Here is a 22506-nt window from a genome sequence, read left to right on the forward strand (position 1 = left end):
AGACTGACTGTGCTCTGCCTGGAAACTGCCTCAAACAGTCATGAAAACTTTTAGGACATCAGGGTTTCTTTACCCTCATTTTACACTCTTCAAAGCATCCAAGTGTCAGACTAGAGCAAAACGCACCTACAATTTCTAAGATCCAACATGCCTTAATGCAAAATTATTTTACAGGTTTCCTGAATTACAGCAACCTATGTTAGGGCAGAGCAGTTGGGGCCAACAGCATTATTATACATTTTATGTATTAAGAGGCAGTTCCTGTCTCTCTAGATTAAGACACAAATGGAAAGGGGAGACAGAAAGAGATATATGACTTGCTGAAAGTCCCATTTCACGTGACGGGGCAGATCCAGGAGCAGACTCCAGGTCTCCTGAATCTCTGATGACAAATTGGCTACAAGAGTCGGGAAGGAAGCAGCATGGTCTGAAACTGTCCACCAGACAAGTCAGGGGACTGACAGCCAAGCACAGGATGCTCAGTGCTGTATTACCAAATGCAGCGTGTTCATATGCGTTTGGCTGAAGATGCAAAGTGATTCTACAGACAAATAATTAGCATCCCTGCCAAGAGAGAGGTAAAGAATGCATCAGCCATTAAAACAGCATCCTGTGAAATGAAAATCCTAGAACAAAAAGCAATTAATCCAACCGTTTCCTGAAAGGAAACAATATCACAATGCTGCTCTTTGGACCCGATTTAAGAAATCTATAAAATTAGAATACTTCTTTGCTCCCTAAGTGTGCCTCTGACTCTCCTCAGGTTCCGTAGGTTAATTTTCTTTAAAGAGGAATAATAATCTCTAGAAGTTTGTGTTTAAGAGATTTAGCTATTCTATAGGTATTTGAACCACCACAGCCAATAGCAGGAATAGGGGGAGAAGACCATGAACTGACAACATTTAAATTTGTAATAGGTATTTTCACCACAGCTGTTCATTTCAAGTAAAATCATGCTTCTATTCATGATGAATCAACCTGACTTGTGTGTTCTGGTTTAAACCAGTGCCAAGTGGGTTATCTAGAGTGTGATGAGATACTCTCCCATTTCACACTGCTTCCCACACCTCCACTTCTCCAGTCCAGAATGGGGCAGCATTATCATCTTCCTTCAGCCTATTTATGCAAGTAACACCTACAACCCCTACTTCCTTTTAGTCTTAAGATAAACACCAGTTCTCTAACCAGAAACAAAAGCTGTCACGGCCTTATGTTTATGCAGGTGCATCAGCAGAGAATTCAGTGTGTGGAAAGGCAAAAGGAGGGACTAAACAGTGGCAAAAGGAGCAAGGGACATGTGGGAAGCTATTTGCTAAATAGAGACCCAAAATGTCTTCTTTCCTCTAATCTTCTAGACAGTTTTCTGGGAGTAGAGCAAGACAAAAAAAAAACCCCACCACCCGCAAAACACAGCATTGGCTTGGTGGCAGGAGCAATGCTCATGTGATGCACATGCCCCTCCTAGGAACAAGGAGAGGACCAGGCTGGCAAACGCCCCACCATCAGCCACTGAGGTCAAGCCAGGGACCGTGTGCCTGGGATCACCCTTGCCAGGAGACCCGGAGAAGCAGCACCTCAAATCTACCTCCGCAACTCTGGCTCCAAAAAAAGTGTGTTTACAACAGTCCGACAAGATTGATTATACCTGTACTCACATCTGAAACCCAGCAGGACTTAACAGTGCCATTTACTCGGTCCTGCCTTGGATACAGTACTCAGTGCAGGAGGATTTCTGTGTCACTGCAGTGGCTGGTGCAACATATACAATTAAGAGACTCTTAACAGAAGCTTGTATAAGAATTACAGGTTTCCTATTAACACAAAAAAAGATAGGGTGATAAATTCCATGGTCTAGGAAGTAACCAAGGTCAAACTTGTTCGCTTACAGCTACAGCAGATCATGCCTAGAGGGTATTCCCTTTTGGAGGGGTGGGGTCCCTGTGGCTCCTGGAGTGATGCTTCCCCAGGGTTAGGTACTACACAGTGGGGAAGACTTCAGTAACAGTACAGGAGGAAAGAAGACAAACAGCTCCTCCCAGTAATTAAAAGCCTTAAGTATTTTCTGGGTAGCCTGGTTTAGGTTGTTACTATATTCCCTTCAGGCACGGTCAGTAGGGTAAAAAAGTTTAACCCCCCTCAGGCCTCCATCCCCCACAAGCACCCTTAGACGAATTATTCCTCAGTGACACTCAGGATCACACAGCATTTCTGGTATGTCAGACTGCAGGTTTTCCCCCCCAAAGAGGATTCAAAAGAACAAGACAGGCAACACCACAGAGAGCACAGCACCAGTTACACCCACTGCCGTGGGCTCTTCCACATCCCTGCCAATTAGTTCAGGTCTAATTTGTAACACAGGACACAGCATTGCATTGAAGAGTAACAGCCTGCTCAGTGTGAAGCATGCCAGAGAAGAGGGATCCAGAGCGGCACAAGTTCCCCAGCAAGCTCACATGCACACTGCAATGCCCCTGACACACAGCCCCACTTTTTTAAAAGCCTCTTCAGCCCAGGCAGGAGAAACGGAGAGCAGAGTATAGGATAAGGCTGATGTGCCAGGCAAAGTTCCCCCCTCCTCTCCCCCAAAATAGCAGAATTAGTGTTTTGTTCAGCTCCAGCTTGCAAGCCCTCCCCGGAGCAGAGCGCACGATAGATCACTGGCTGAAATAAGAGTTTGCTTGCCTCTCCGTTTCTGTTTCCTGGTTAAAGTCTTGAGGATACCCCTCCTCCTCTCCATAGGGCTCCACTTTACAATCCTCCTGCTCCTCACCTCAGCGAATCCCTTCCTGGGGCTGGGCAGAAATGTCATCAGAGCTTGTCCGTGCCCCTCACAGCTGGCACTATTAAGTGACACAGTTGCACCCTGTCCCCTTCACCAGGCAGCAAGGAGGAAGCATTGTTCCTCCTGCTGTACTCAGACCGGCAACTCCTGTGAAAGCCTCCTAAATAAGAGCACAGGGCACCCGTTCCAAGCAGCGTCTTCCTCCTCCTCCTGTGTTGCAACAGCTAAGACCTACGATGGTTTTGCAATAGCCAAAAATTAAAACCACCAACTGGACTCCAAAAATAAAATCATCTGGATATGGAAATCTGAGACTCCTGATCTTTGCCAGAGTACTCTGTTGTTATCAGGCTATAAACATGTCTGCTCTTTTAATCCATACAGCACTCAGGCTTTTATATTGCCCTTTTATGATAATCAATCAAGTGTTTACAGATTCAGACTAAATGAATTAGTACTGGGTTGGTCAGTAGAAGTTTTGCACAAGCCGCCAAAACCACAGAAACGGTCAGTGAACACCACAAGGATGATTCACAGATGAACAACCAACTGCAGGTAGTCCAGCTCTTCCGACCCGGGCACAACTGCTGAGGAGACGTGCAGGGCCTGCACGAGGGGCCTCTGGCAGAAAGCATCCCGGGGCATCACCGCTTTCCATATGATAAAGTCAGAGCTTTGCACTTTTCTGCGCAGAGGGAGGAGTAACTGTGGTAGCTCGGATCTAGAGCTGTGGTTTCTTGTTAAAGCCAGTTCTTCATGGGTAAGCTTTTATATATCTCTGGAAAACTCCTTTTGGGGAGGGAAGGGAGGGGGGGAGGGGGAAGAATACCCAGGATAGCAGCAAGCCTACTTAAAATGCTCAAATCAGTCTATCCCCTCACAACAGTCATAAGTCCAGCTCTAAACACAGGGATTTTCTTCCCCTAAAAACTCTACCTTTCTTATCAGAAGGACCACATCACTATAATAAACAAACATATTAAAACTGCATATTTTCTTTAAGCCTTCCAGTGGTGATCTGTCCCCAAGAATTTTAAGATAGAGAGCTTAGGTCTGCCTAAAAATTGGGTTAAGTGTCTAATGCACACAAGATAAAGAAAACCCCAGACTTTACCACGTAAAGCACACGAGATTACACAAGAGCTCACGATTTCACAGGGGTCTCAGAAAAGCAGTTCCTAAAATAACTAGTTCCTAGAGTAAGCAGTGGGATGAGAATGATGAAGCCTCCTACAAATCTCCTAGGGGACAATACAGATTCAGATCAAAACCATGTTTCTAAGCCTAAGGATCTCTCTTCTATTCAGTAGAGGGCTTTTTTTTCCGTTATGGATTTTTTTTTCGTTCTTTTGCTTTTTGTTCTTAATGGGCCCTAAACAATCAGGACTTTGACTCATCTCCTGGCTACTCCTGCACTCCAGCCTGTCACTATTCAGTCCCCCTCCCACTTACCAAAATTCAGGCTATATTTGCGTATCAATTATTCTTGGAGGTAAAAGGCTACTCACAGCTTGTGGCAATAGGAGAAAGGATTAACCTCCATCCCTTCTGCCAGACAGGAATCCCCCCAGTCCTAGCAGTGTTTAACTTCAGAGATCAACAGCTCCTTGTGTAGCAGTCCTGAGCCACAAAGCTTAGGGACAGGGACAGAAGTTCAGCACTACCCATAGTAACTAAAGGAATTCAGTGCAAGTCTAGTCCAGCCTCCAGGTCTTAACATTAAAACAATACTGGCAAAAATCCCTTTGCCTCATGATAGATGAAAATAAATACTTGGATAAGTCTATCACATGAGTTATTAATACACTAATTTCTGTAGTTCTTTCCTGAGCTCAGCCAGGTAGCTCTTTTATGAGGAACTATGCAGTTCTGTTGCATTTTCAGGGAAGAATTTCAGAAGCAGGTGACATCCTGCTATTAGGCAGAGATAGGATTGTAAGCAGAAAGGGAAGGGTTTGGATCTGACCAGTTAAGTAATTCAGAAGACTCAAAGCCAGAGAATTTCGGCCTAAAGCCTTGTCCAAATCCCAAAGAATGCCTGAGAATAAAACAAGGTTGAGCACCATGCACCCAGTGATGGCCAGGTCAGTATGCAAACCCTCTCACCCCAGGTTAGCAGCCATGATTAATTCATGAAAAAGTAAGCACTCATACAGACGCCTCCCTCAACTCCATAGTGCTCTGCAAGCACTGCAAGTATCTGAGGCAATAGCTTCCTTGCTGAGTAGCTTAAAACTCTAGTCTTTCTTGTTATCTTTCTGGCTATACATGCAGAAATCTGGTATAGATGGTAACTCTGTGAGCTGCATTAACTCCCTCCTGGCCCCCTGGGTTGCTGCTACAAACTGCTACACGGAGCCCAAGCCAACAGCGCACATTGCTACCAAGAAGGGAATACAACCAGCAATCGTAGCACAGAAAGTTACCCTGATGCCTGGATTCATTCCCCAGCATAATGTGCACGTAGCATTTTCTAGCACTTCTAAGAACCAAGATCTGCATAAGCCTTCAAGAGTTTGGAACAAGTGACAGCTTCAAGGTAGACTGTGGCTTCCAGCATCAGAGTACATGTCTGACACACAGATAAAACCAGGAGCAAAATGCAGTCCCCAGGTGGAGTGCATCAGGAACAAGCCTGGCCCATGGTAAATAGCAGGCACTCTCAAGCAAGTGCTCCTGTTCAGTTCTTCCTTTTTTACAGTCCTCAGCAGCATTTCCAACAAAATCCTGACAAACAGAGAAACTCAGTGCTGGCCTTTGCCAAGTGGAGCTTGTTAGTCTCAGGGCTTTTATTTTTGATCTGCTAGGTTTTAAGACAGAGCCAAGAAAAATTAGAGGCAGGAGGGTAAAAGGGAAAAAAAAAGTTGAGCCTTCTTTCTACTCCTTGGAAAGTTGGCTCTCTGAACAGCAATTCCAACCAACTAGGTTACAGGTAGCAACAGTTCAGAATACTAAGCATTTTGCACACGTATCTGTTAAACGGCTTGGAGATTTTCACACAGCTGCAAGACAGGGTCTTCCACCAGGCTGAAGTCACCTATATACTCTGGCATTTGCCCTAGCCCTGCTCAGCAGTGCAATGCATTCACGTCACTCCACACGGCATGAAGCAGACTAGTCAAGGAATTTAACAGCAGTTGGGGTGACCCGAAGTAGTGCCCCACCACAGCACTTCTCAGGTTCTGGCTGTATGGCACCTATCTTTTTCCCAAGTAGGAGATTAAACCAGCAACAATCCTCGGTCAGAGTCTCCTCTTTGTTGAGCATGTTCATGCCCTCAGCTGGACCTCAGGCAGCATGAAACTGACTTCTAATCTCCAACCCCCAGCCTAGGACACAGATATTTACTACATAGATAAAGACTATATTCAAATTCAAGTCTGCTCTGCCAGCCTGCCCATGGCAGGTCTGCGCTAAAAAGTAGCTGTGTTGGAAACTGGGGTTTCATCTGGATGAGAAGTAAACTGAAAGGCCACATGAACTGGAACAGCATAGGGAGCTAAGAACCTGCCAGACATACCAGAAGACTTCTGAGCAGGACTATGTATCAATATTCACCTCCTTGACCACCACGCAATGCAATTAATCACTTAGATCTGCCCTATCATCATGCACAGATTTTTTGAAGCCAAATTAGCAACATGCATTTAACTAAAAGCAGTCAGCAGAAGAGATGTTTATATCTATTAAAGACTTCACTTCCTTGCCCTTCAAGAAGGATGAAAGCCTTGGCATTCAATTATTTTAGATATCACAACATCTGTTAGGACTGTTTCATGTAGAGTCAGAGAAACCCAACCCTCACCCTGCAGCCACGTAGTCTGAGGGCTTCTTGTCATTCTTCCCAAGCGACACCACCTCTTCCGTCTCTTCCTCAACACATTTCTCTCCTGCTCAGTCTCATTCTGTTTCTCTGTCTGAACTCCTTGGTGACCTATCAACCACTAGGCTCCCGTGACTGAATACTTCAGATATTTCTGCACTTTTATACCCAGCTACCACCCTGAAATTAGACCTGCTCTGCTATGATCAGGCAGAACCCCCCAAGGGATATATTAAATTTCTGTCAAGGAGAACATTTCTGAAATCACAGCAGTCTTGCTTACTAAAAAAACTCAGACAAGCAAGCACTCATCCATTGAGGATGGTGGGATTTCATTCACATACTTTGAACAGGGCATGAACTTGAATATTTACCAAACCAGGTACAGAGAGCAGCAGGAGTGTTTCCATCTTCCCTTCCCTTGAGATCTTAACCACCTGGGTGACCAGGCCAGCATCCTGTACAGACAGGGGGTCTATGGCTCATGGTCATTTTTCTTAAGTCTGAAGGAAGAAAAGACCTCTTTTCTGGTATTCCATGTCAGGTGACAAATGTCTGAAGAAGAAATCCACTTGTTACTCAGGAGAATTCCCGATTCTTTATTCTGGAAAGCTTAGTTTTTTGCATTGTATTGGACAACTACTGCCTAGACCTGTCACCTCACCTAGAGGTTGTTTCCCCACTCCCACCTCATGACAGGAGCCTGATGCTCCTATGAAAATTTTGCATCTTCCTCAGAGTCTCATGTTTTCTATATGAAACACTTTTTACTAACTGTGAAAAAGCAAGAGAGCATTTCAGAAGAACAAAGAACACAGTCATGTTTCTTTCCTTTATCTTGACCCACAAGATTTCTCACTTTCTCCTCCTCTTCTCTCCTCTACCCTACATGGGGTAGTGAGAGAGCAGCTGTGCAGGTACTTAGCTGTGGCCAGGGTCAACCCACCATGAGAGGGGATGTTCTCTTGGACTGCGGCAAGGAAGACATAACACAGCAAACTACTATCACTGTTAGCAGCAACATTAAGGTGAAGCGGCCATCAGAAAAGCAAAGCTCTCCCTTATCAGAAATCATGCATCATGAAATACCAATACACAAGCAGAGGACAGATCCTGGACATCAGCTGTCAGACTCACATTCAAGACAACTTCAAAACCACACAGTGAACTACAGACTTCTCTTTGTAATAGCATGCAGAACAAGAAGACATGAGAATTTACCTGGAGCAACACTCTTTTTTGGAGTCTCAGACAAACTGGACATCCAAACTTGAAATCCAAGAAGGCAGCCATGAAAAGAGAAAGTAATTAGAGAAACAAGAAAACAGTCATATCAGGAAGTTTGAAAGTTAGTCAAGACAGCTTTGAAAGAAATGTTAAGTTTTTCTCAACAGTGGTGTTGGCGTGAGTGGACTCAGTTAAAGGTCAAGTCATAAGAACTGCCCAGTTAATTTTTGTGTTTTAGGGGACTTGTAGAACTCACGAAACTGATCTGCAGTGATCTGATTTTGAGATCTTGGAATAAGATATGCTCTGAGCTTATTCCCAACAGGACAGGGAATGCATACCAAGAGAAAGTTTGACTTATTAAGCCTCAGACCTGCAAAAGTATTTAGCTTTGCAGCTGTTAATGATCCCCAAAAGACCAACAGGCAACTCAGAGATTGAGCTTAGCAAACACATGCAAGTTTCTACAAGCACTTGCATTTTGTTACCCTGGAATAGCATTAAAAAAAATAACAATAGACAAATAAGACTCCATGGAAGAGTACAAAGCTCCAGTAAAGGTACATTCAAGGTGTAACTAGAAAAAATATTTTTTTAGTGAATGAATATGAGGCAGAAACCTGGCTAAGGAGAAAGCTAACAGAGTTGCTACCAATGAGGTAAAAAGATTTCTCTCCCCTCCTCCATGAAATTAAGTGCAAATACTTGGCTTGGGATTCTGGGAATAATCTTCAAATGTTAAGGAGTGGGGCTTTTTTTGTTTGTTTGTTTGAATACACTAGAAGCATGTTTTAAGAGTTAATAGGTTTGCCCCCATTTCAAAATAAGAACCAGTAAATATTCCCCTTCTGTGGGATGAGGGAGATAAGGACAGCTGTTACTCTCACATTGCCAGGGAGAAGAAACAAGGAGAGGTATTTACGTGATGGGCTAAGAATTTCCTAAATTCTGACAAACAATTCCAAAATGCAATTTTAAAGAACTCATTTGCAATAGGGACCCAGTTCTGGACCCATCAGTTTAACAGAAGAAGATCACTCTTCAATCATCTGGAGAGAGAGGGGCAAGCTATACCAGTGGCCTTGTCCATTTGACTTGTTATTGCCTTTTGAACCTGCAGAATATCGTCAGGACAGCCAAATATCAGTAACAGATTCCCATACATAACCAAGAAATTGCTAGCATGATACAAAGCACGAGAAACAGCTTTAAAACCTTCCTACTGGAAACCAGAGGTCCAAGAAACACATTGCTGCATTTCCTCAGCACTAGGAGAATGATGAGGTTTTGAAATCCTTTCTTTAAATCAGGCACACAATTTTCATTGCATTAGAACAAAACTGGAATTCAGATGGATTTGGCGTTTTGCTTACTTTTTAGTAAGTTCTCAATAATGACAGTCTGGAGAAAAACCTGCAGTCTTCCAACCATCTAACTCCCAAACCTATGCGCTGCAGTGTCACAATACAGTATAAAATACACCATGGTAAGTTACAACAATTTACTTCAGATTACCATTAAAAAAAGGCTCTACACAGGAAATCATCTGGCAGCATAACTTGTGCTTATGAGGCAGTATACAGCATGTTTCTATTACAGACTATGGGCATGCACGGGAAAGGGTGTGCAGGAGTTGTTGTCAGCAACCTGTCTGTTTGGTTTTGAATAGACTTCTACTGCCTTCAGGAACAGGATTATGAACTTCAGTCAGCTGTCAGATCTTCCTCCAGACAGAAGAACCTGAATATGGCAGTGATAAAGTAGAAGATGTATTGCAGGAACAACTGGGAAGGCTTCGAAGTTTGCCCCAGTCCAAGGTGGCAGCAAAAGGCTGAAACAGCCAATTAAAGATAGAGGGAATGAGCTGCACTTAACACAAGCTAAGGGCTACCCTGGATCTGTCCGCCCAAGAAAAGAGGGAGTTTAAACCTAGATCCACAGTAGCCACCTCTACAAACACCCTGTGTGAGATCTCAAGGAACAAAGCTCACCATAAAAACCAATTGTTAGCTACTAACAATTTTTTTTTTTTAACGAAGTATTTTTTTTCCTTGTCAAAATCATTGGTCTAAGCCAAAATAAAAGGGGCAATCTAAGTATTAACTGGTAAACAATCCCACAAGTCCCCAACGTGGGTTCCCTGGCCCAAGCAGCACTTCTCAGCTGCCCCAGCCTGACAGCAGCTAGATGTGGATGAGGTTGCTTCTGAAGCAGAAGACAGCTAGCATATTTCAGCTGCTCCTGCACATCTGCTTAGCATTAAACTTCCTTCTTGGGGATTTTTTTTTTTTTTAATTCCAAGACATTTAAGCTCTAATTGCTACCAGCTTCTAAGAGTTCCCCCTACAAATAATAAAAATATCAGACATTAGTGATGGATTCCACTTCACAGAGAGCTCAAACGAAGAGCCATGGATGGAGCCAGAGTACGGCAAAGAGGTCAAAGGCCCCAGAAGCATGCTGTGCCTGAGCCAACAAAACACAAGCTTTGAACGGCCCTGGGTTTCCCCTTTAGGACAGGGTTTTACTGGAATTCTGCATGGGGCTTGGAGCCGGTTTCCAATGGGACTGGTAACAGTAAACGAACAAACCCTCGCTTCCTGCCTCTCCTCTCCCCTGTCGCCGCACAGCCGAGCGCCGGCTGGTCTCAGATGCCTTGGAGGTGGGTGGGTGGGGGAATCTCAGTATTTTGGAAGGGACATTAAAGTTGCCTGCTCAGAGCAAGCCACTCCTAAGGCAATGGCATCCCAATTCAGCTCCTAACAGCAACCCCCACAGCCCTTGCTGCTGGCTTCAGCTGGAGCCAGAACAAACTCCTCCAATTGGAATTATTTTTAAAAGCTCAAAAGAAACACGGGTCCATAAATTACAGCTAAGCCACAGGGCCAAGGCGGTTGTGAATAGCAGAGAAGACTCCCCGGCAGAGCCACACTGCACAGAAATAGCAGCAGAGCAGGCGTGTCACTGGAAGCAGCCGCTGAACCCCATTGCATCCGAGCTGCCACCAGAGGTGGGCAACCCCGGGACAGGTCAGCTGGGCTCCTCAGTTGGGGAAGGAAAGGAAGGAGCTGGGGGGGGGGTGGGGGGGACAAAGGCTTTAAAGACAGAATTCAGCTGGTTGCTGTAGTGAACAAAACACATGAAACTGATTATTTCAGATTTCACCAGAAGCTTTTCTGCTGCCAACGAGACTGGTTTGTTTGCTGCTTCTCCCACCACTGGCAAGAGAACAGGCACCAGACTGCTGGGGACCAATGCTTTACGCTTGCAATACAGCCTCACTCATCTCATTTAGCAGCAGACTATTTGTCTTGTGTGCAGTTAGAACAGAACAAGCTTCAAGGAAAACCTACAAAAGCTATAGTCAGTCTGGAGTTGAATGCACAAGATCAGTGCTACTGCAATCCAGGAAATGCCACATTCATGGTTCACGTCAGTACTGTACCTCCAGCTGGGTCCCTGGTCCAGCAGGTGCACAGAAACTCCTCCTTCACAGGCATTTTAGCAGTAGCTACTGACGCAGGTCTCTTTGTCAGTAACATTGCTTAAAGTGTTCAGTACAATGTTGAGCCCAGCATCTGTTATTTAATACTGCTATAAAGGCCAGAAGGAACACCCTCCTAAAGGTCCACAGGTTGCCTATTGCTGGGGCTATCAGGGACCTTTAAAACAAACTTCTTTAAAAAAAGTAGTGTCTGTATAGCTGTCTAGCCTGTTAAGCTAGATATTTCCCAACAATACTCCCACAGTAATTCTGGGGAATTGGATCATACTGGTCATGAGTCCCAGCATGGTTGTAGTACTGACCACGTAGCCCTTGTCCCAAATGATTTCTGTGCACAGCTGAGAAGTTAGCATGGACCAAAGCAAGTCCCAACAAGTGATCTGATGTGGCTACCTTAATCTGGAGGATAGAGAGAGTTTAATTATACAGGCATGACCTGTTCTATGGAAGTTGCCTTCCATAGGGGATAACAGTCCTGGGTCCATTTAATTAATAAAACTTCCGTTCTCATGAAGCTCTACCTTAAACGTCACCTAAGAATACTGCAGCTGTTAAGGCACAATAAAATACTGAGAAAAGGGTTATAACAAGTGGCCATACAGAAGAGATGCTAATATCTGAAAAAGACTGCCTCTTTCCAACAGCAATCAATTCTGAGGTCATTAGTCCTCTCCATGAGGAGGTACTACTGGCCCTGTTATTCAAGGACGACAGTGGTGAGTGCAGCTGAGCATTTTGCAGATTCATCTCCCAGACATACACCCTTCTTGTCTTAATTGGAAGGGTGAAAAGAGACTAACTAGTGCAGTCTTAGCATAAACTGAAACTATACTGGTGGGAAGTCAATGATCAGTGCTCCACTCCACTTCAGAGGACTTCAGCAGTGGTCCAGTAACTGGCAGTAACTCCTCAGACTGGGGCTGGGGGAAGTAAATCCTTCTTCTATTCATCACCGTTCAAGTAAGAGGCATTAAGAGAAGCATGGGGGCGTTCTCATCCCAACAGTGGTATTTGATAAGTCAACCAGAAGTGAGCTGACCAGACTGTTCCTAAGAAATGGATGCTTCTAAAAAGTGGCTTAGAGCCTTGTTCACTGTAATGTTCATGACATATGGTAGAACAAAAACCAGAAATTAAGCCTAGATCTAGATTTTGGAGGTCAAGCCTGCCAAGGAGTTGGTATAAGTGAAGTTCTATGTTGTTGTCCTGGGCCCTCAGGTGGGACACCTTGAGGCCCAGAGCAGGTAAGGAACCCCAGGGGGCCAGGCACAGTCTACTCAATCCCTCCTCTGGCTCCTCCAGAGCTTCTTGCTGCTATTTTGCCTCCACTTCTCCCCTCATTGCTTCCTTTCTGCCCTCTTCAGACAACCTGAGGAACAACCTCCTCCCCCTCCTCACAAGGTGAGGCTGGCCATGGACACAACCAAGAGCAGGAAGCTCAGTGAGGAGCTTCAAAATGGTGGGGCTTGTTTCTGCTCCCATCTGCAGACAGAGCAGCATGCTCAGTGTTCCCCCAAGACCCTTGTGAACCACCTCCAAACCCTTCATCCCCCAGATCCTCTGTCAGCCTGGCTCCAGGTTTCTCTCTCCTAGCCCCTTCCCCTTCAGGTGGAGCTTGATGCTTTGGTTAAATGTCAAGGCAACAAGATGCAACAGTACTAGCCTAGAGGAGCAAGAGAGAAATACTTGGTGTTGCTAACCTCCCCCAGGAATGGAAGTACTTTTATCAGAGAATTACTCTAATACAGAGTCTACATGTAGCTCTACAATGTGACCGTAAAACAGCTTGGAAAGAGGAAAAAATGCAGATGAGCCTTAATCTGAATTGGAACCCTTTTCACACATTCCTGGCTCACACAATTAAGTCATTCAATTAGGCAGAGAACAACAGATAGCCAGAGAAATGGGAGGATGGCACAGAAACATTGCTTAAGCGTTTTGATCTATTTCAAGCACTACCGCTCAAGGCACCCCGTTGAACCATGCCATTGATGTTTCTCCCTCCAGGCTCCAGAGGGACCTAAACAAAAACAACATTTGTGCCCAGTGCCTGACCCAGGCTGGGCCTGGTCAGCTATTACACTTCCTAGGTACCACGACGACAGATTTATTTGCTACTGTGATTGCTGGGCAAGCAGCAGCCACCCCTGTCCCTCACCAAAATAGCTTAAATAAGCTTTTCTTGCTCTCATGTCTGTGGGATGCTGACGATGCATCATGTTTAAAGCAAGTGTTTTAAGATAGTCCTTGAAGAAATAGAGATATAGTCAATTCTTTCCCACTAGGGGACTATGTTTTAGACTACACCTCTCATCCCTGCAGAGATACCTCCTCTTCTATATACTTGAAGCAGAAGACCACCTCCACTCCACATGCCATCTGTTCAAGAGGCAGTATCTTAACGGGCTACATATTGAAAAAATATTTGTCTAGTAGATTATCAAACATGTAAATCCAGCTAAAGTGCATGAGTAAGAGGATTGGCAGCAGGCATCAAATAAGACCTTTAATTTTAGTCCTATTCACCAAGTTCAGCCCCATCATGAACAGCCTGTGCAGGGCTTGTACTCGGGAAGATGCACTGCATTTGTGCGGGGAGTGGGGGCAGATGTGCTGAGCTGCAGTGATGAGCGTAGCAAGCACCTTCTTCTCCTTGGCAGGAGCAGCTGCTCTGGGAGCTGCCAGGGCTCCTCGCCTCCCTGGCACCACACAGCAGACCAATCTCAGACCACTTCCACTTGCCACGTAAGCAGAGCTGCCTGGCATACAACTAGACCCACACACACTGCTTGGAAAATGTTCACATCTGGCTTTCACGTGACTCAAGCGTGCCTCAAATTCATCATCTGGATAACTTGCTCCTGCAGGGGAGAAATCCATAACCAGAGAGCCCTTTCCCGAGTCAGAACAGAGCAGCAGGGTGAGAGGATCATGTGCTCGACAAACTGCACAGTGACACACTCACCAGCTGCATTTCCACAGCCCCATACAGTCCTTCATCCTTTCTAAAAGTATAAACATAAAGAAAACTTAGTCCCAGTTTTCTACTCTGTTTACTTCTGCAAAAGCCCATCCTAATCCCATTCGCAGACCCAGAAGTATCCAGGATTGTTTAGTTTTTGTTCTGGCAGCCATAGCTCATATTAACTCTTTCCACATGGCAAGCAAGGACTGCTTCCCACATGATCACTGTGATATAGTCCCTGCACATACAGTTTTGTAACAGTTCCCAGTTTTGCTAGGAAGTGCCTAGAATATCTGAATACTAATCCACATCTACAGCTGTACAAACCAAGAGCAATCACCCCTCCAAGAGAAAAAACAGCCTCCAACAGGCTGAGGAGGAGAGTAGAGAAGCCCCAGCTGGTTGCACTTCCTAAGTCACAGGTATGTACGCACACTAGGACTCATGCATGTCTAGGGTGGAGGGGGGGAAGCAAAAGTCCAAGTGTGAAGAAGACATGCTGCCAAGCACAGAAAAAGCACTGCAGCATTGGCAGCAGACTGGAGATAACCAATCAATGCACATGTTATAAGTGATGTTTCCAGCCATCTCCGGTTAAACGAGCCACTCCATCTAGAACAGACTGGTGAAGATTCTGCCTGTCACACAGCCTGGACTCAGGCCAGCCAGAATGTGACAGGCATAAAACCATGCACAAAGCTGAAGGGACTTCGGGAGCACTATTTTAGGGGTGAGTCCTCTCAATAGCCTAAGGGCACACACTCTGCTGTTCAGGTTTCCTTCTCACAAGAGATTCAAGTTTCAGGTGCTCACCAGCCTGAGACTAAGTTATCTAAAACACTCAGGTAAGAGGTCTGCTCTTCTCAGCCAGCCAGTCCTGTCCATGCCCTGTGCAGATTCCTGCAAAGGCTGAGGATCATCACCCTCCACTCCAGATCCCAAGTACATTTCTCACCTGCTTTATCTAACATGCCAAAAGCAAAATCCAATACCGCACAGTTCTCTGTGCAAGAGAGGAAAAACCCACGCAGGCAGTGTTAATACCATCTGTCACCAACAGACAGAGGATGAAGGCAGAACAGGAGCAGATGGAGAAGAGAGAACTCCTTAAAACCACAGAAATACCATTACATCCCCTAAGGTACCAAGTGCTTTCTCAGCGCTCAGCTGAAGGCTCTCAGAAGCATTTGCAAGGGTGCATGCTGTTCTGCCATGGCTGTGCTTGAGCCACACCTCATACTTGCAGTCCTTCCCTGCCTGCCCAGCCTCCCTGCTCTCTCTCCCCAATGTGGAGCTCTATACAGCATTGACACTGAACTGAGAACAGCAAGAACACAGATTCATTTCCCTAATCCTGTACCCTGTCCCCTCACTTCAGTTTAAAAGCCAAGGAGCAAGACAAAAACCCACACAACAGACAAACAACTCTTCCTCTCTTATCCCATCTTCCTCCCACCCCAGCATATGGGCCACCCAGAAGACAACAGCGATCCTATACATCTAATGGGCCACATGTCTTGTCAGCAGAAAACTGAAGCAGTGCAGAATAAGTATCCTATCTGCTCTTCTCTTCAGTAGCCTCAGGCAGAAGTCCAAAGCATTGCAGTTTAAACAGTGACTTTAAAAATATGGTGTACGAGGAGAAGTGTGAGATCAGTTTCCTCCTGCCAGAATGCCACAGGCTGGATTTGGAGTGTGTGACTGGAGTGGACAGATTCACATCTTGACTAAAGATACAGAATTGGGTCACGCACACACAGATGCTGCAAGGGGATGAAGTCTACCTGACTTAGCTGAAGCTCTTCCTCAAATCCCGCTCTCTGCCAGCACACCTGAGAACAGAACAATAGCCCTGCTTTGGAGAAAAAAAAAAACAAAAACAAAAAAAAAAAACCCCAAAAACAAACCAACCCCCTACAAAAAACACCCATGCAGATTGGATATTCCTTCAAGTATATGAAAAGCTTTTTTTTTTTTTTTTAACAGACTTGTTAAAAAAAAATCAGGAAAGAAAGTGAACTGTTTTGGGAATCACTGCATCAGACAAAAGCCAATAAACTGAACAGAAGTTAGAGTTCAGTTAATTCATTAATTGATGAAGAATAATTCTCCCTCATGAGAAGAGGAAGCTCCATCATCAAGGACTGACCTGACGACACACATTGAGATCATTAACTACTAACTCCTTCCAAAGCCAGGCCCAAGATGTACATCCCCAGTAATTATATGCTAAGGTTCGTTTGGTCCTCAGTTGCTATGCTTCTGCCTACTCTATCCTTCTTTTACTACCAAATCCTTTATCTCCGTTTAAAAAAAAGAAAAGCTATGTGAGAACCAAAATGTTCTGCCAGAATTTGCTGTTTTTAAATTCCATGCAGTAATTAGTACATACAGCCAAGAAGGTTAATCGTATGATGGGGGAACGGGTCCTGATATCTGTTCAAGAGCAATCCTGTCAGTACATGCTTGTGAAGTTACAAAATAGCATCTGGCAAACTACCTTGTCCAGCCATCATCAACACGCCAAATGACACCAAGGAGCCAGTCCACCATTGCTGTTTCTGCATTAATTGTAGGAAACAATGCAAGGAACATAGCACACACATGTGATTCATCAGGACACAAACAAGAGCACGTGCTTCAGTCTGCAGGGATCATGTTGTACCACAGATTTCTTACAAGGATTAAGACACCAAGCCCAAGCTATGTGGTTTAAGATGTTCCTGGGACCTTGCCATGGGCTTGGACAAACTTAGATCCCCATTCACCACCTTAAAAAAAAAAAAAAAAAAAGATAGATAACCTTCCAAGCTGAACCTTTCATTTCAGATGGAATATAGGGAGGCAGACTTTAGAGACAAACACCAAGGAGAGCAGAATGACTCAAACTAACATTTGACTTAAAAAACCAAGCAAAACAAAGAAAACCCACAAATCACCACATTCTAGCTTTGCTGCTATCACCAGGGTTCAGATTCAGTAAGCAATAACTAACTGCCTGCTTTGTTACTTATGCACTCAAAGCAGGTAGCCCCAAGACATCATCACCACCCTGACAGAAGATGCATTGCCTCCTGCTTGGATTCACCATGCTAGTTAACTGGATTTTTCAACATCTTTAGTAACACACTCTTAGATTTGGCCCCTTTGAAAACTCATTTAAAAAGGTTCAGGCTTCCTCTGGCTGAGAAGGGAAAACTGAGACAGATTTAACAGCCAACTGAGTAAGTTAATGCATGCTTTACAGCACACTTGCAGTTGCATTCACAGCTCTTCTAATATTAAAAGGGCATCCACCACTCCAGATGACATCCCATCAATACAGCAACAACCTTAAGGCAAAGGAAAGGTAGCACTGTGCTTCTCTTGGAGATGTCTGTCCTTTTTCCTCCACTGCAGCCATCTCCCACAAATAACAAAATACCTGCCAGGGCTAGAGGCTGTACGTTCACTCCTCTCCCTGTACCCATGTCCTGCTAAATGCCTGTTGCAGAGCTATGAAGCTGGCAGAGCGCTCCACACTCACCTGCACCAAAGCTCTGTTCCTAGGGTCAGCACCTCAGTCCTGCAACAGGTAGGGCCAGCTCCAGCCACGCAGCCTTGCTGGTCCAGCTAATGGCTCACACATTTGTAACCTTGTTGAATGATTAAGCACAGAAGGGCTAGCACACACCATTCATTTTCTTCATATCACCTCAAAGGAGGCAGTTCAAACTGAAGTTAAGAAAATAAAGCTCATTTATAAAAATACAAGTGAGACATGCCATGGAGCTGTAAATGCAGGCTAGACATATGCAGTGTGACAGGACCAGAAAGGTTAAGCTTTGAAACAATGAGCATAGCTCAGCTGTAAAGACAGAAAAAGCCAAAAGTTAAACCATTTCCCTTCATAATTACAAAGGAAGCAGAAAAACTACCCCGATAACTCAAAGAAACAGGATTTAAAGCATCTCTCTGAAGCTGACAGAGCACGCGTCCTCAGCGTGCGAGAGCAAGGAAGAGGGTTTCCCTAATAATGAAGCATTAGGCTAAAGAAACAACTCTTGCTGTCAACTCCACCTGTAAGCCCAAAGCAGCAATCCCACAAAGTGACCAGCCATGAGGGCCCTTGGTGTTGTTACAATGATCTGCTTGTTTTTCACCTGGAGGCCCCACTTCCATCTTTGTTGCAACTCTCTCAACTCCACTTAACTTCCCCATTGAAGGAAAAAGACAGCATTACAGATGTTTCTATAAAAAGTTTGAGAAGTAGCTTCCAACAGACTCTGAAGGTTTTATTTACTTGCCAAGAGATAAATCCTTCCTAGTTTTAGATTACAGGAGGGAAAGGAAGCAGAGATTGTTGCCTGGGTGCTGCCATATTCTGCTAGTCCAAAAACTGAATGTGGGAACCAAGTTGAAGGATAGTTCTCTCTGCTGAGGAAGACAAGCCTCATCAGCACCCTCACCAAGGCAACACTAGCTTGGACCAAATTGTTAAGTTAATATTCTAAGTGCTCAATTACAGGGGCTATTTAAATAGACTTCAGCTGGCAGACTCAGCCAAAGTACAGCCAGTTTGATGCAGGCAGGGTCTGATCAACTACAGAAAGGAGACACTGCAGTACTGATGGAGCCACAGTTGATTTTTGTTTGGTTTTGGGTTCAGGGTTTTGGTGGTTTTGTTTTTTGGTTTTTTTAAGTGTATTCCCCTCACTTGGAGGCGCATCCTACTGCCTAGGAACAAGGTGCTAGAGAAAGCTGCTGAGCAGCAGCTTGAGGCCAGCTGTACTCCCAGCAGTAAGCAGGGCAGTCAGAGCAGTGGGATTGAGCAAGCAGTAGGGGGTTTTTGTTATGATTTCAGAAGTGTGTGGCCAGCAGTGCTCCTCTTAGTGCACACTGAGAGCAGTAAGCACAAAGGGTTGGCCACCTACAAGGCAGGCAGAGATCCATGCCTTAGCTTTGAAAGCAAAGGTGAATCAGCATCTCTTCTGCCAGGTCTGACCCTACTGTTAGCAAGGAGAACCCCTCTCAGTAATTGAGGAGCACTGAGACTTAGTGTGGAAAAGCTGTAGAGCCCACACCAACTCCCTATTGCCACCAAACACCGGGTCCCAGATGCTTGCTTCGGCTTCATGATGGGGGAATCTGACGAAAACTTTGGCTTGAAACCAGCCAAGAAACATTCTCAGCAAGGGAAGAGGGCATGATCATCATGCTCCTACAGTCTGAAACTTGTTCTAGCCAGCAGAGGGGTGTGTGTGTGGGGACATCTTTGGGGAGAAAGATACTCCATGTACTGGTTTTACAATTGGTTTACTACAATGTACTGGTTTTACAAGCCACATCAGAATTAGCAGATGTCTCAAGGGTTAATTAGTTCACCATGCACAGATGGTAGCTTGTAGGGTTTGCAGAGTGGATTAACCTAATCTGTGGTTTGTAATGTACCATGCAAATATCCATTACTAGACTTGCAGCAATTCTGCCCTTATTTTGATTTGAGGAGAGAAAACCACACAGTGGATGCTTGCACAGAAGTAATGCCTGTTTTGAGTGACAAATGAGTTGTTCACTTGGTTAATGCAATGAACAATTGGAGTCTTAAAAGTAATTCCTTCCCTTTTTGCTACAGAGGGTCTTCAGAGAGACCTAGACAAGACCATTTGTTGTGAGCGTACAGAATATGCCCATGGTAATCACTCCTTACACTTGTACTGAGGTCTCTCTGGCACTGACAGATGGTCATAGAGCAACAATTCAATTGCCTGGAAATATGAAGGCAGCTTTCTGAAGCAGCTCTGCAGCATGTCAAATAAAGCCCTACAAATCCAAGGTAACAGCACATGTGGCAGTTCAGGCCACAGCAAACACCCAAACCTACGCAGAGACTCAGTTGCTTCAGGTCTCCGAGCCAACTGCAGGTTAAAGCACTTAAAATTATATCATATCCAAGTAAAGGGCTGCATGTTTATATAGCACTTTTCATAAGAGGAAGCCTGGCTCAGAGCTATTGTGCAGAGGTGCCCTGTGTCAGTTCAAGACTCCCTTCTGTTTAGTTAAGGATGGGCCACACTATTGCATTTGGTTCAGAAGGTCTTGAATGTTTACAACCAGTACCAGCTGCAGTGATAAACGTTTCCATAACTCCTATTAAACTCTGAACTTCTTCAATTTTTCCCTGCTCTAAGGGGCAAGCACAGGACTAGCTAGACACACTCTCTGGCAAGGCAGAGGTCAGAGTAGAGGTGATGTTGGCTGTCAGAGACATTCCCCAAATGTTTCTGCGATTGGCCACGCTCATGTCATGCCTGCACATGCCCAAGACACAGCAGCTGTGGGATTCCTGCCGGACAGCATGGGACAGCCGAGCTCACACCCAAAAACCTCCTCCCAGAACATCTCTGGTGAAGACAGAAGATGTATTCACAGGTCTGATTTATTGGTAGGTGCTTGCATTTAAAAGTGCCTATTTGTCTCTTCATCAAGACTAGTGTCTGCACCTATGGAAAAAACTATGTTTCAAAGTTATTTGTTATCTTAAAAGTCTCTCATAGCACACCCTAGAAATCTGTGCTTATTTACCCCATCACTTGGTCAAATGTTATAAAGCTGGTCTTTGTTACAGGCTGTAACTACCAATTCCCTTGGCATATTTCTTTGCTCATTGTACACGCACTCCCACAATATCCAGCTCCAAAAAGAAAGAAGCATTCCACCGCTGCTTTGAAATCAGGCAAGAAGATGGCTGAGAACAGAGTCTCTTTATGCAGCTTGCTTTGGTCAGAAAGCTGCTTCACATTCCTCTTCACACAGGGTAAGTAGAGAAAGAGCGTCCCTAAACCCCACTACTTCCAAGCCCTAGCTGTGCAAGCAGCTAAGCACCAAGAAGCAGAGAAAAGGAAGCAGTCCTAAAAGGAGACTGGGCAGCACGTGGAGGTGAGACAGCCAAAGGGAGAGAGCCAGACCTGAGCATCCATCCCTCACAGGGATGGATGAGCACATCACTTGGGATGCTCTGGGCAGGAGGCCAACAAAGAGCCCAGCAGGGCAGCATCTACAAATGGCATCTCAGCTACACTGACTCAACTTAATCCCTCTTCCCCCAGTGTCATGGCAGATCAGCTCCTACTTCCCCCCAGAGCCACAGGAATGGGGGAGCAGCCATTGCCTCACACTCCCAAAGCAATTCCTCACATCTCTTCTAAGAGTATGGCAACTCCTGTGCATGTTAACTGGTACACTGAGCCCAGAGCTCTACTAGTTTCCTAATGCTGTGCTAGGCCAGTGCTAAACCAGGTTCCCCCCGAGACTTCAGCAATGTATTTCAAAGGTCTTTACATGGCCTGAAGTCCCCAGTGCTCTGGATGGGGCACTGAGCCAGAAGCTCCCACATTCAGCTCTGCCTTCTACCGAGTCACTTAGACCTTTACAGTCAGCCCCTCTAGAGAAAGTGCTGCCGCCAATTGAATCCATGGACCATGTGACCAAACACTTCACTGGTAATATTACACTTAGAAGGCCCTAGAAGTGCAACCCAGGCAGAAGCTTTATAAAGGAAATTAGGAAGATGAAGCATGCCCTAGTTTATCATGTCAGGCCAGCACCTTGGACCACACTTACCTCTTTAGTACCACAACCCACCTCAGGGAAATTCAGGGAGAGGGTACCAAAAGTATTAACCTCCAGAGGCAACGCCCATTTGATGCACAGGACACCAGTGTCAAACAACAGCTTTGCTTCAGTGCATCACTTAGCTTATTAAAGAACTGCAGCTTAAAACTCTCATAATTAACAAACAAATCAATCTAGGCAGTGACGTTTGTTGGAGTCCAGTACGTTACTCTGATCTTCCCAGAGACTAAGCCATTACAGTGTTTCTTCATCATCTTAAAAACCAAGAAGAAAAAAATCCTCCCCTGCCTGGCACACAGGCCAGAGTTTTCCAGGAGTTGCTATTGGTTTGAAAGGCCTCTCTTTGGATGCCCTGAATGTAATTTGGAGCACCCAAGACTCCAAACGGAGTCAATGAGAGTTGCAGGTGCTCAGTGCTGCTTGGGGAAAAAAAAAAGACAAAGCCCTGACATATCCAGCTCAGAGCAGCCAAACCCAGAGGCCCGTAATTACATGTCCCTATTGAAAACACATCTGTAAAAATCACTACAAAATACAAGGGGAGAAGAAAAATTGGATTTATATAGTTTCAAATCAGGGTTTTATAGGAC

The 22506-nt window shown here is 45.0% G+C and overlaps 1 protein-coding gene across 4 annotated transcripts in view; it reads right to left on the reverse strand.

Moving 5' to 3' along the window:
* Window positions 1–22506, reverse strand: part of SH3PXD2A (SH3 and PX domains 2A) — a 261018-nt gene that overhangs the window by 68345 nt on the left and 170167 nt on the right. Inside the window, exon 7 of one of the 4 annotated variants that reach the window (XM_075108101.1) lies at window positions 7827–7874. The exons of 2 other annotated variants lie outside the window; for them this stretch is intronic. In XM_075108101.1, the coding sequence (XP_074964202.1) occupies window positions 7827–7874 (48 nt within the window). Of the gene's footprint in view, window positions 1–2770; window positions 3015–7826; window positions 7875–22506 lie in introns of those variants that run through there. One more of the 4 variants, XM_075108106.1, reaches the window with a different exon arrangement.

Source organism: Phalacrocorax aristotelis, chromosome 12, assembly GCF_949628215.1.
Source record: "Phalacrocorax aristotelis chromosome 12, bGulAri2.1, whole genome shotgun sequence".
Lineage (NCBI taxonomy): Eukaryota > Metazoa > Chordata > Aves > Suliformes > Phalacrocoracidae > Phalacrocorax > Phalacrocorax aristotelis.